Source organism: Nipponia nippon, unplaced genomic scaffold (genome assembly GCF_047370975.1).
Source record: "Nipponia nippon isolate SJK-2023a ecotype South Korea unplaced genomic scaffold, ASM4737097v1 scaffold_11, whole genome shotgun sequence".
NCBI lineage: Eukaryota > Metazoa > Chordata > Aves > Pelecaniformes > Threskiornithidae > Nipponia > Nipponia nippon.
In genome coordinates, this window is record NW_028262302.1 from 2,925,268 (window position 1) to 2,939,921 (window position 14,654).

At 36.8% G+C, this 14,654-nt stretch overlaps 1 protein-coding gene across 5 annotated transcripts in view; it reads left to right on the top strand.

Moving 5' to 3' along the window:
- The window catches only part of NPAS3 (neuronal PAS domain protein 3), a 626,508-nt gene that overhangs the window by 563,057 nt on the left and 48,797 nt on the right, over nucleotides 1-14,654 (top strand). For all 5 annotated transcript variants that reach the window (XM_087747153.1, XM_087747150.1, XM_087747154.1 and 2 more), the window contains one exon: nucleotides 2,851-2,969. In XM_087747153.1, coding sequence (XP_087603279.1) covers nucleotides 2,851-2,969 — 119 coding nt within the window. The remainder of the gene's footprint in view (nucleotides 1-2,850; nucleotides 2,970-14,654) is intronic.

Genomic DNA, 14,654 nt, shown 5'->3' on the forward strand with positions numbered 1-14,654 from the left:
ATCAAGTCCTGAGAACTCATAATGGACCATATTCCATATATTCCTGTGCAAATCTCACTGACATCAGTGGATGCATTCTGTAAACATCCTATTTTTAAAATCCTGCATGCATAATCCCCGTCAGCATTGTTACTGCATCTACCATGGGTGAGTGCAACTCTGAATGCAGATTCGTACTACCAGCCATAATGGTTCTCTCTTGAGAGAAATTCAGAAAGCTGTTCATAAGCTGTTCTGGACTTTTAGGTAACTAATCCCATCTCACACATACACTCTCAGGTACTTTTTGTTAAAGAAAATCAAACACTTCAGAATACATATTTATATGACAGACACTGTTCCAGTCTGTTGGATAAATTACAGGCATTTTATAACATTCACTTACAGAGATGTGTAGGTTTGTACATATTATAGTAACAGCAAAATAATGTTAAGCGTATGACATAAGGTGACATGAGCCCAGAAAATGTCAATGCCAAGTACGCTGTACTAGATGTCAGATGTTTTCCTTTCTTTCATAAAACTGTGTATGAAAGAGAAATTTTCATTTCAGTTGCTTGGGAATGGTACATATGTATTACAGCCCGATCATTTTTTGAGCGTGAGATATTGTGTGTTTAATTAACATTACTTCTGTGTGTTTAGGTAATTACCATTAGAACACACGAGGACATATTGTACTTATTGCCTGTGCTAGAGCATAATGTGCTGGGCTACAACAACTACACTTGTTAAGCTGATTTTAGCATTTCTTCACACAGCAGGAAGCACCCATGCTGTGGTTTCTTAATGTACTCTTTAACTACTGCGCTGTAGAGTACTGTACAATAAAAATAAAAATTAATTATGATCCTCATCTTACCAGTACTGCTGCTATCACAGTGACCCTGGTTGCTCTTTCAGGGTTCCACTATCCTGTACCCTGAAACACGTATCTTTCCTTTCAGAGTTTTATTTCTTCGATGATATTGCTGAGCAGAGCTGAATTTTTTGAGGACAGGTTTGTTGCATGGATTGCGATGGCTTCACATTTGTTCAGGTCTCCAAGGACCAGCACCAATAAATGTGAAAGAGACAACAGCAGAATGGCGTACTTTCCCATTTCCACCAGGATGAAAAAAAATACTCTAAATTAAGTCTAACCTTAAATGTATAATCTGTCCTTGGGAGCAAAAAAAAAAAAGAATATAGCATCTTCAAGCTCTTGGCATCCCTTACGAGAAAAAATTGGTTCTAAGGGTCTCTGATCTTGTGTTTTAGTAAAATAGAACTGCACGGCTGACTGACAGTTCTGATCTAAAGCATTTACGTTTAAGTTTTGATCTCTCTGCTTTTGATTAAAACTAATGAGCTCATTTAATTCAAAATGGGAATCTCTGATAAGAGAAATAAGGTTGATGTGATTGGATTAGAGGGGCAAATTAAACTCTTAGAGCAGAAGTTTGTGCTTATATAGTGTATTAAAAAGCTGTTGGCGTATTATGGCGTGTTAGATGATGAGAAAAATTTCATAGTAATTCATATTTAATCAGAAGAAATGAAAGTACTAAATATAACATGGCTCTGCTTTTCCCTCGAGTGATAAAGAGCTGTACATTTAAAATGACATCGAATTCATGCTCTCTAAAACAAAAAAATCTTAAGAGAAACACTAAAGAAAGGGTCACTGTTGTCAGTTATTTCATCACAATAGACTTGAAATGTCACAAACACAAGACAACGTGACCACATTAAATCAAGGACAATTCTATATAATCCTTAGCTCACAAACAAGTTTTTGTGTTTCTGTTGACTGCATAACAAATGCTTTTTAAATACTTGAATACTTTCTACTAGTAGTTTGGTCGGTTCTCGAAAACAATAGCAGAATAATTTCAAAATAACTTTTCAAAAACTTTTTCAAAATAAAATATTCAGTGTTAATTACTCATTGAAACTGAAAGTTAACTAATCTCCAATAATGCTTGCTTATTGTAAGCTACTTCAGAATTTTCCCATGAACAATATTTTGCAGAGAGGTTGGTTATCAGGGCTAAAAATAGCAATAATTAAGATTGTATAAAGAATATCTCAGTGCTGACTAGGGTTGTACCTACTATTTTATCATGGCTTATACTAAGAGTATTTATTTACTATTTTAAATGGTTGCAGTTGATGGAGTGAGAAGCACAGGTGAGACCTATAGTTTCAAGTGGGAAATATCTCTTCAGTTGGACTACAAAGACATTTCATTAGTGACCGATTCATCACCGATAATTAGCAATGATGATGATGATGACAATAACAATAATACATGTCATTTGCTTGAGCATTTTTGCCTTCAGGCTTCTCAGTGCTTTATTGATAATAATTAACCCTCAGTAATGAGGAAACTATGGCACTCAAAACCAGCAGTGACTCACCCTAAGTGTCACTGCAAACGAGGAGTGGAGACTAGGGGAGGAAAGCCTGCAGAATTTGCAGCCTCTTTCAGCAGACAGAATTGCTTCCTCGGTGAGACTTTACCTTTCACAAAATACTGAAGAACTCCACAGTTTTTAAAACAATGCTATACCCTAGCAAAATAACTCCTTTTGTAACAAAATTGTGCAAGAAAGAGTTAATGAGACAAATCTCTGCTAAAAATTCTATGGGAAAAATAGCTTGAAAATGAGACTTACTGAGTATACATATATTTTTCAAATTTTTTTGCTAAGTAAACGTTTTCTAAACGAGGTAAATTGATTACAACACTCTTAGCATCCATCAGTCATTTATTTTTAGTGTGTTCAAGGATTGCACCTGAAAAATAGCTTAGAGGGGATGTATAAAATCTAAATTATGTGTATATGTATTTTTTCTATTCCCTAGTGGAATCTACAAGCCCCAGTTTACTAACCACTGACAACACTCTAGAGCGATCTTTTTTCATCCGAATGAAATCTACACTGACCAAGCGAGGAGTGCACATCAAATCATCAGGATACAAGGTAAGGGTTGCACTGTAGCATGAAATATTGACATCTTTAAATTATGTTCATTCATGTTCCAGGGACACATTAATAGACAGAGAAAGGAGCTATTTCACATTTGCATATGTTTCATTCCTTTTGTTAAAGAATCCTTAATACAATATTTCCAGCCTGAGGTTTGGCTTTGGTACTACACCTCCATTAAATTGATCGTTATTACAATAAACATTGATGATACCAGCATGATAGCCTTCAAAAGAGCAACACTTTTGGAGTAAAGGTATATTTTACCAAAGAAGGTGAGTCACAGTAACATCACTTTTTCCATAGTGGAAAATTACTACTCATTGTGTTGAACTGTTAGTCATCTTTGGGTTATGTTTTTCCCAGAGAGGTAGGATTTCTTCATGCAGACAGTATGCTAGAGCTATTTAATTTCACTGCCATTCTGGCTGAAGGAAACAACAAGCCACAACGAGTACTTTTCCACCATTTTTCTTTCATTGTCTGTCTGAGGGGCATCTGCTGCTGGGGATCATATTTGCTGGATTTCAGACTCTTTTAAGATATGAAAGTCTCTTGTTCCTTATCAACAGTAATCTCATTTTTCTTCAGTCATATATCGCTTATAGTGCCTGTAGCTATCAGTGCCTTTGCAGTATACTAAAACTAGAAGGAATAGCACATTTTTAACATTGTCAGCTTGTGGAATGAAATATGTCATCCATTAAGTATTATACAAGATAAAAGAGTGGTGCAAGAAAGTAAGTCTGAGAATGTGTGTGTATTTAAAGAAGTTCCTTGTCAGTGTTCATTTAAAAACTTTCACAAGCATTTTTTTCAGAGGAAGATTTAGAGGAGCTTTGAAGTAAAATTCCCCAAGTCACTTTTCCCAAAAAATTCTCTGTGAATTTAGTATCGAGGTAGTCTACCTGAGCAGTAAAAATTGGGTAGAAATGTCTTCTTTGCAAGCAAATGACTGGGAGTCCTGTTGGATGGTTTCTGGGTCAAGATGATTAACGTAGTTGCTAATGGAAGTTAAGGTCCAAATCAGTGGTTCCTTAAGGCACCACAAGTTTTGATCTCTGTGCTGCTTAATTGTCAACACCTGAAAGAATGCACTCCGTACTTGTTCATGCTGACCTGTTTGCAAGTCTCAGAAGGTATCAAGACCAGGAATTGTACTGGCAGTCTCAGGAGGAGGAAGGCAAGTGAATGAATGAATGGGCAGGTCATTGAAGTTATACTAATTTTCATGATTAGGCATGGTCTGTCCAGGCTAGGCCAAAGTTAGATTGGTAGAGAATTTGTTTTGCTAGATATTTTTGCTGCAATAGTAATGGGAAAAATTAGAGAATTCGTCTGTGGATTTTGTAGTCTGACATTTTCTGCCAGGTGTAGGTGAGTACAAAAGCAAGACATGCAAGTGACTTTGTCATTCTCTCCTCTTGGGCTCCTGACAATCTAATGTTAGTCCAGCACCAGAACAGGACATATTTAGAATGGGCTGGCTTCACAAGGTGGGTTTTTTACTCATTACAATACAGTTTTTGAAATTCACAGTAGACCCTTTACTCAAAAGAAAGACACAGTAATGTCTATCATATAAGTACAATTTCATTTCTCTTTTAGACCTGCTGATGCCTCATGGAAACACTAAAGTCCATAACTGAGATGTCACAGGTAGAGCAGAATGAATTTTGAAAGATCAGATATCATTTTCTAGCCAGCTTTTCCTAGAAACAAAGAATGGATAAAAAGAAAAAGTGTGATGGTTGCCAAAACTGGCTGTAAATAAAACATTTGGTCTTTTCCAAATTTTTCCATGAGGCATCAGCAAGTCAGCATGAGTAAAATTGCATAAACAATGTGCAAGTCCTAGGCAGGTGTAAATGTAGAGGCATAGTTCCTCTGCTTTTTGATGTTTTCAAGGATTTTGTAACTGACCGTGTTTGGCTGAATTCAGCTGTGTCCAGTCATAGGAATTGTACTTTAACAGTTTTTCAAAAGCACAGTTATTGGCACTCTGTGTTCTATGGAAGGGTAATTATTCACAGCCTCAGTGAGCTCCAGAAAAATTGTATATTCATTTTAGAAGAGTTGGATCACGTGAATGTCTTTTTAACCGAGTGTTAGGAACTGCTTTGTTTAAACGTCATTCTCAGTTGGTGTATTAGACAAGCATAATAAAACTCAACTGCTATAGTGAATGTCATTCACTGTTTTAGGAATGTTGCCACTTTATTCATTGATTTCTAAAAGTCCAGTGCCAGAACAAACTTAAGGCTTCTTGAATTTGTTCAGGTATACATTTTATTAAAATTATGAAAGATCCAAGAGACTTATGGATGTACAGCTATAAGAAACTATCAAAGGGATGAATAGTTACATAATACTGACAATGCTCATGGGAATAGCTGCCTAAGTTCTTCGTCAGAAGTCCCTGGAAGACCTCCAGCACTTACTCAGGAACCACTATGCCAGCTGGGGTCATGTGCAGCAGAGTTCCAGTGGGAAATTCTGGTGGAGCAGGCTGACTCAGGAGCCACTGTCTCATACCTTCACGATACAACAGAGTACTGAATTTTCCCTCTTCAAAAAGCAAGGGCTCCTGGCTAACAGCTTCCCTTGAGCTCTTGTGTCATTGTGGGTGGGTAACCCTCCTGAATCAGCATACAAACATTCATCAGGAGCAGTGTGCTGGGAACTCCATATCTTGCGTGAGTCAGGTTTTAGCTCTGTCAAAGGTACGCAGCTCCCCATGGATTCAATCCTCCAGCTGTGACAAAATTTTTCATCTTTGTGAAGTGGTTGTGTCTTGTTCCAAAATCTTACTGAGCTCAGAACCACATCTCCATATTTTCCCTGCTTTGCAGACTGCTGATGAATTCTTTAGAAGGTATCTTTAGATAGCAAATGATTGAGGTGGTCCACAAGATGCTTAGCCAATTTTCAGAATGAGTGATCCCTGCCTCAGGAAAATCACATAAAATTGAAAAGAGTCAGAGAATGAGATTGATTAATCATTTGGGTTGATCTAGTCAGGACTAATTTTCTGTCAAAAGAAGTGTTGGAACAAAACGCACACTGGTAGACTTACACATATGTATACCTCAAAGAGACCCTGTTCCAAACATTACTGACATGAGATGAACTGTGTTTATAGTCCCTTCCTGGACTGATTTAATTAGTCGTGAATTATACCTAAAGATGGAGGTAATGGCCTTTTTGCCATGAATGGTATTACCTTAAAAGTCTGAAATGGGAAGGTGGTTACATGATTCATCCTACCTCTCTCCTTCCCTTTCATTGTTTCCCAGCACCCTCCTTGAATCTGATTTTCCCTATTCATAATATTCTTGGGCTCAGAGCTTGTAGGAAAAGAGTTTACATACAGTGCTAGGGAACTATTCAGTTTTCAGTGAGTAAATCTACAATCTTATAAAAAAAGTCAAATAAAATGTAGTCAGCTGATAAAAAACATTGAAAACAAATAAAAAGAAAAAAAATAATTCCATTCACTGCAAGACTTAGCAGGTATTACCATTACAGCCGTTGTCTAAGATACGTGATACAGAGACTTATTGTTTTTCTCTGCTGAAAATGTATCACATCTTCCTTTTTTCATTTTTTTTCATCAATAAAAGATATATTTTGTATTTCATTTGGGTTTTTGCTGTCTCAATTTTACCTCCTTTTCCATTTGTTTTCCTCCATTTGAGGGTCACAATTCTGTCCACTCAACAGTTATCCCACCTTCAGTGTTTCTATTTTCCTACTCTCTCAGACATATCAAAGCTAATTTTAATTGAAAACTACTTTGTTCAAGTCCAGTGATACATTTCCTACTACCCTGTAGTATCCTATTATTGTTTTGTCATGTTTACTTTCATGTCAGATTGTGCTAGGATTTTCTTTGTTCAAACCTTTAGGGCCTGATACTGGTCGCTTGAAAAAAGGGTAATTAATGGGATGAAGAAGTAGTCAAAGCAACAAACATCATCAGAGCCAGTAGTTGCCAGTTCATCAGCTCATCAGATGTGTTAGTATTTATCCATACATATTCCCCTACTGTTTTATGGAGTAGCCCTCTCATGATAAGCTATTACAGAGGTGGATAAGCAAACATGAGGAGATTCCCTTGTACTTTTACTATCACTGTGGCAATCTCTGAATTTGGTAAAACCAACACCTGTTGCCCCTCCCTCTCTCAAGAGGCTGGCAATCAACCAGAGCAGAGTTAAGGGTATCTTAAAAATCCTTCAGGCTGTACCTTCCTACTTGGAATGGTACGTTCTATCTGCTGTGCTACCTAGATGCCTGCTTTGGCCCATTCAGTGTCAACAAGAAACAGTCTCCATGTCATTAAAACATCAAAGTCATTCAGGTCACAAGGTAATGAGTCTACTGGAGACTCTTCAGTGACTTGAAATAAATATAGCAGCTATCATGAGCTGAGCAAAATCTTACAACCTTAGACTTCTGAGCCTGTGTTACTGAGAAAAGAAATGTTTGCTAGGTTACTAAGTACTTCTGCCTTGAAGTGAGGCCTTGGTGTCTTTGAGAAGTGCCTTGGGATTATGGAAAAGCACATACATAGTCTTTGGAGATGAATGAAATGGACTTTGTTTCAGCTATTTGTATATGACTTTCAGAAGTTCTGAAGTCTTTTAATATGGCACAGAAGTGTTAGCACTGGATACAAGTGTAAGCCCTGCATTGCTGCTTTACAGAATCACAGCTCTCATCAATGCCAAGAGCAGGTATTTACACCTGTTTTTCTCTCTGGTGTTCTTCACATGCAAGAGAATTGTGGAAAGTAAGCAAGCCTAAACAAATTGACCAAATTGCAATGAAGGGAGCAAAGTTATCTTCATTATTTATTAAATCACAGAGGACTGTTAAACCTAACAGCATAATCTGAAGTACCAGTGGACATACTGCATAAAAATAAGTAAATTGCTATATAAATATTTGGTTTAGCAAGTTAGTTTGGAAATTTTGATGTTTTGTTGCACATGTAATCATTTCAGTAACGGAGGGTTCAAATTTGGTTAGCTATGCCTAACACATCAGTTGCTGTGTATCAAAATATTGGAAATAATGTTTAAAACTCCATAAAAGTGTTTTTACAAATCAGTCTTTGTAGTCTACATTAATTCATCTTTTTGTTTTGTGCAATGGTATCTTTCTACCAACTTGTTTAAAATTAAACATTTTCTGAAACTGTGCTCTCAGATTTTGTATTTAAAATCATAAAGTTAGAATTCTTTGAATGCCAATTTTAAAGATGGAAATCTAAATTTCTTGTTGAAATTTTATGTCCATCACCATTCATCAGCCTTTTTCACACTACTCCTGCCTTTATTCACAATTTAAAATTAATATGTTTTATTATTTCTTTTTTTAGAAGAACTTGAACATTTGGGCAAGATTTGTAAATCTGAGTTGTGCACTTGAAGTAAGTGCAGGGTTTGGCAGAATTTAGATTCATTAATCCAAGATGGCAAGAGAGCCAAATACTCTGTTACAGAGACAAAATTATGCCATGGTACTTGCCTTTTGACACCGTTCACTTCATTCAATCCAAAATTGAAATTATTGTTTCCCATCTAAGTGAAAGATTCACCTGGAATTCAAAAACAAGATGTCCCTATTCCAAAATCACTTTAAGGACCCAATATATCATGGTCTTGTTAAGAACACAGCAGAAGACCACCTTCCATTTCAGGGGAATAGGAAGGAGGAAGAAAGAGAAGGTAGCTGTTTTTTTGCATAATAGTCTAATTATTAGTACATTTCTCAGATGTGGGCTATGTTAGAGTCAGATTTAATTCCCTCCTCTGCCTGAGGGAATTCACATATCCCACTTTCCAGCTTGGCCTAAATTCTTTTCTCCTCTTCTAATATTTTCCCCCTTGCAATCTTTTCTGTCAAGCATTTTACTCTGTCCCAGAAAGGTATCCTGACCTTTCTCTGAAGGAAGAAAGAAAACTGCAGAATTTAGTATTTCATCACATGGCTACTGCCACACCTCCTTAATTGAGTGAAGAAGGAATAAGAAACCAACATCAGGAAGCATTATGTGAAGAGTTTTCTAAATGTCAGCACATGCATTCCCCAGACTTTTCAGCACTGGGAAGACTTAAAGGTAATTTGTCAGAGAGAAAGAACTGATCGAGAATTCACCCATGTAAATCGATGACCTTTTAGTCAAAAGGAAGTCTCTTAGCTAGTAAAGATGCAGCATTACTTATAAAAGAACAAAATACTAATGGGCCAGTCTGAGTCTTATGAAGTATCTACTTGTAGATATAAAGATACGGTTCAAGAAAAGATGGTTTGCAACAGAATTAAGAAGACTAGAGTTCATTTTATGCCTTGCTATAGAGCTGTGAGATTCTATTAGGAGAGCTGTCTGGAAAAGCTTCGTTCACACTCAGCATCTAAATACATTAACCAGTTTTTTTAGAGTGTTCAGCAGCAGTGTTCTCAAAAAACATTTTCAGGGCTGAGCATCTTTTAAATGGGATTTATAGCACTGTTCTACCATCTGGAGACATGAATATATGTTAGGCATTCATTATTGCAGTAGCACTAATGAAACTAACCAGTTAGTATTATATAAAAGGCCTTTTTAATAGCAGTCTTCTTTAAAAGAAAGATTCAAGCTTTGATCGTTCCTTATGATGACTGCAGCTGTAGTATTCCTGACACCTGTATCAGGATGTGTTTCTCCTCAAATATTGTCTTAAATGTTCATATGGCTTCAGAGTTGTGATTTTGTTGCAGTGTGTTCCAAACTGCGTAAATGGGAAATCACAAACTGGATTCTGAAAGGCAAGAAAACATAAAATTGAGCAAATGCAGATTACTTTCTGGGAGATGTTCTATTTTCATAAATTCTGTTATCAAAGAATAAGTGATATGAAAAGATATTATTACCACCAAATTAGCAGCAATTGCCTTTGATTCTGATCTTTAGGTAGTCTAATTCTGAAGCTACCTTTCTTAAAAGTCAGTGGATAGAATAGTGGAAGAAAACTATGGGACCAAGATTTACTCTGATACATAATAAAATATTCAAAATGGACAAAGATCAGCTCCAAGCCAACTGTGGTATTCTTTCAAGAACCAAGTTTTATTGAGTCATAGAGATACAAAATGTTTGTTGAACTTCCATAAGTAGCACTAATTATCTAGATGTGTGAACTAATAGTGCAGTGTGACACCCCTTGTAGTGTTAATAAACAGAGATCAGTGAGTGGGATGAGAGCAATGAGATCTCACCAGAGTGGGAACCAGAAAATACCTCCTATTACATGCTGCGAGAAAGGTATCGTGCTCCCAGGTGGCAATGCCTACTGAAAAAGAGAGGTCTTCAGTCCACAGACTTTTCTTAAGTTATCCACCAATGTTGTCCACCACTGCTTATTGTTAATGATTGGGAATATGCCTTATGTAGGAGCGAAGAAAACCACACAGTGCTCTGTGAAGAATCACCAGCCAGAATTTGCTCTAGGACAGAGAGATGCTGCTGCCAACACCCCTGCTCCACTTGGCTGTTTTGTAACTGCTGTCAGTGGATATTTTGGCCCACCTCCTTTTCATAATGTAAACACTGTATTAGATGTGCAAATGCAGACACTAATAGCTTTTTTAATTATCTCTACCACTTCCAACAGTTCCAAGTTTTTGTCCAAAGTATGCTTAGAAAAGAAAATAAGCTCATACATTGAAAAAACGTAACTAATATTAAGCTAATGTAGATGAGTACATCTTCCTGCTCTTCAGCAGATGCTTGCAGAAGCAGTGTCATCTTTCAACTGGTAAAACTTTACTGGGTGTGAGACAGTCACTGAAATTCAGAACTAAGATTTGTTTCTCATTGTTGCACATGGTCTTGATCTGGTGAAATGAGATCAATAGCTGTTCAATAGGAAATATAAGTCTTGAATTGATAGTCATAAGACTATAATCCTGACATCTTATGCAAACCCATCTGTGTATTTAGCTTTTGTAGAACTGTGATGGGTTAACTAGAGGGAGAAGACCACCTTTTTGCAAGAGAGTATTTTTCACTATTGCCTCTGCAAGTAAATATTTTCTTGAAGAATTGCATGAAAATTCTAAACAAAAGTATCTTCTAGGAATAAAGTTGTTCCACAAATACGGAACCTACACTCAGACATTACTTTCATTACACTGTGATCTGTCACAGGCTGTATTAGTGGGCAGGCAGAAGTTCCTTTTGGATGTATCATCATTCGTGTGTAAGTAACACAGACACCAGGAAAAAGCATAGATGTTACACCCAAGGAGGTAAAGATGTGGGTTGTCACCCGTCTCCACATTCACTCCACAACGGAAAGGCCACTATGCATGTTCCCTTGAATAGCTAAGGTTGTACAGCACATTTTATATACCAGCTGCACAAGCTGGGTCTCATTAATAAATTTTTACAATCACATGTTCTTTGAAATTTAAAAAACAGTAGAGAAAATCTTTTACAAACAGCTGGAAATTTTTAAAATGCTATTTAAATATTGTCATTATGAATTACTTCCCTGCAATTTTTCCTTCATCATTAATTCTTGTATTCAATACATGCTGAAATGTTAGCTGCCCACAATTCATAAGGATCAGGCTGTTTCTTTGTCCTGTTAAAGCTGAATCCTTTTAAAAGTTCCTTTTTTTTCCTGCTCCCTACTCGTCATATCTTCTTAGTGATATAATAACTGCATTAATTTATTTGCATTGTGCAACAATAAGACAAACACTGAATTATGATTTCACTTCATCATGAACTTGGAAAAGCATCTTTACTTCTCATTTATTTTTTAACCCGTAATTCCCACATGGTTTTTAAACTTTCTTTTACTTTTTGTGCAGGTTCTAACCTGTGCAAAGCATTATGTTTTATTGTTTTTTTCCTGTTGCTTATAATGTCACTTACATTAATGAATGTACTTCTGCAACCCTTCTCTGAGGCTGGAAAGTGCTGACATACCAAGAGATCAAGTAACTTGCCAAAGATAACAACGGCTGTTTGTGTCAGAGCCAACTGCGATTACATGCTGCACTTCATCCTCAGTCTTTCTTCCTAGCACATGAATATTGTCAAATCATCTCTGTGTTCCAGCACATCACACTTCATTTTCTCAGGCTGGTACTTCCTTTGTTTTGATGGTTGCCCTGAATAGGCAAAACGAGATCCCAAATAAAAAAGTACTCAGATCAGATAGTGTGAAGTTTAGCAGAACCTTCACAGAAAACCCAGAAAAAGATGAACTCCTGCTCTCAACTGGGCTACCACTGGCTGTAGGAGAGCTACTCTTTTCCTCAGAAAGCAAAAGAAGCAATGTACCAGCAGAAAAACACATTTTCCTGCCCCTTGGATTTAGCCCAGGGAAGCTCCCTGAGGCTGCTGTTCCTGCCACCTTAGTGTGGGAGAGGAGCAGGGCTGGTGGCATCCACATCCTGGGCTGGCAGTTGGCTTGGCTCCTTGCAGACTTTGCCTGTCTCATTTCACAACAAACAAGTTTTCTAGACAGAACTTTTTTTTCCGATTTGATTAATATTTTTTCATATCCACCGTAGATTTCTCCACCTTAAAGACCTCCAGGCTTTATCAACTAATGTGAAGCAATACATGTAAGAAGCACATGTAAAAATGGTGGGGAATCATTATGCGCTGTAGCTCTTTATATTTGGACCAAAGTGAATGCATTGGCAAATCAAAATGCCCCATTTGCTCACACAGATAGTACCACTTTGCAGCTGCTCTTCACTGACTTTCTACATGAATAGGTGGTTGCATAAGGTTCAAAGCCCATCATTTACTCAAAAGCCAAATTTTTTAGTATAATTTGCTGTCAAATGAAGCAAGGTTCCTCTATACCTGCTCATTTGACAGAATGGGAGAACAAAGGCACAGAGCATTTCAGTGATGTGTCCATCACCAGTATGCCATACATGAAGCCAGTAGTCAAAAAAGGGCCATCACATGAGGCTTTCATTCCCTGTAGCTGTTGACTTAACCTGGTGCAATGACTTTGGGATAGTGATCTGAACACTGATTTGCTGTTTTTACCTTCTAGAACAGAAATTGATCATGAGTGTTTCAGGCCATGTTTCCCAGAAAGAGTTCCAATAGTATAAATGTCCTTTTTCTCTATTGTCCGGAGTGCATATACAGCATTATATAATCAAATAAGCCATTATGCTTCTGTTTCTAAATGTTTAAGCATGCCTCGATTTGTCTGTGTAATGCACTGGTACTAGCTGAAGAATGGTGTTTGGTTGAGCCCATCTGCTTTACCCTATGGAGAAGGCAGGATATAGATGTTTGGTGGGAAGAGTTTCAGTTTCTCCTTTTTACAGCATCATTAGGAAGCTGTCGTTCTAATAATAATAATTCCCATTTGACATCATGGAGGTAAAAAGAAATCACTGCTGACATCAAAAATGAGGTGATATTTCAGCAGTATTATTTCACTGAAGATAAAATAGAAGTCTTTATTACTCCCAATGCTTTTAAAGAAAGCTGAGCAAGGCTTATACTGACCCTGGAGCTCATATACCTTAATGCATCTATAACCAGTATGAAATAAGAAATTTTAATTGTTACTGCTATGTTTTTTGGCTGTCCCTCCTTAGAATCAAGACTTTTGTGCCTGCTTAAAGGAAAATAATCAGTATCTGAGAATAAGGTTGAAAGAGCACAATTATGTTAATTTTCTTCATTATTTAAAATGCGTTCAAAAGACCCCAAAACAAATGAAAACACTAAGTGTACTACAAGAAGTGGTAATTTTCTTACAAACTTCATACTGGAGCCTTTACTGGGAATCCATACAGATTGCATAAAGAGGTCTGAGCTCTGAAGAGGTTAGCCCGAAGAGTGTTACAAGTTTTATTTCACTTTTATGGATGCGTATTTTATTCTTTCTGAACTTCTTGTGCACATTGCTGTGTGAATTGCTTGCCATTAAAAGGACACAGCCAAGGTCTGTTTCATCAGTCGTAAACAATATGTTTTCCACTTTTGTTTGTGATAGCATATTAGAAGCTCCCATTCCCCTTTCCTTTGTACAGACATATTAAGTTATAATTCTAGTCTTTGTATATTTTTCCATCCTAAACCAAACAATATAGCACATTAGTGACTCTATCAAGATATCCTTGGACAAGAGTGTATCTGCCTACATTTGGCAATATTTCCTAAATTTGAGATCTGTTCTTGGCCTACTGCTGTTCTTTTTTTTTTTTTTTTTTTTTTTTTTTTTTCATTTAGGGGACATATGAAGAGTAATATAGACTGCAAACAATTAGAGCAACAGGGTGCAAGTTCAGTGCCTTTAAAATTGGCAGTATTGCTCTAATTAAAAGAAAGTTCAAGAAATATGGATTCTTCCCATGGCTTCACTTTACAGAATTGGTCACATACTTGCATGTAGTCTCTCCTCTGTATAACAAGAAGAGCCTGATCAAAATGTTTCAGAGTCTTTTCACAATCAAACTTAAGAAACTTTTGCAGTTAAATATGTGGTGGGATCATCATGTTATTTGGTCCAGGCAAATACATTTATAACAGAGCAGTCACAGCTCATCTGCTGTTGAGTTACTGCTTCTCAGTTATTCTCAGAATAAGATCTGAATTCTTACAGGCGTGCAAATATTTAATAGTTATAAGCCTTTAAA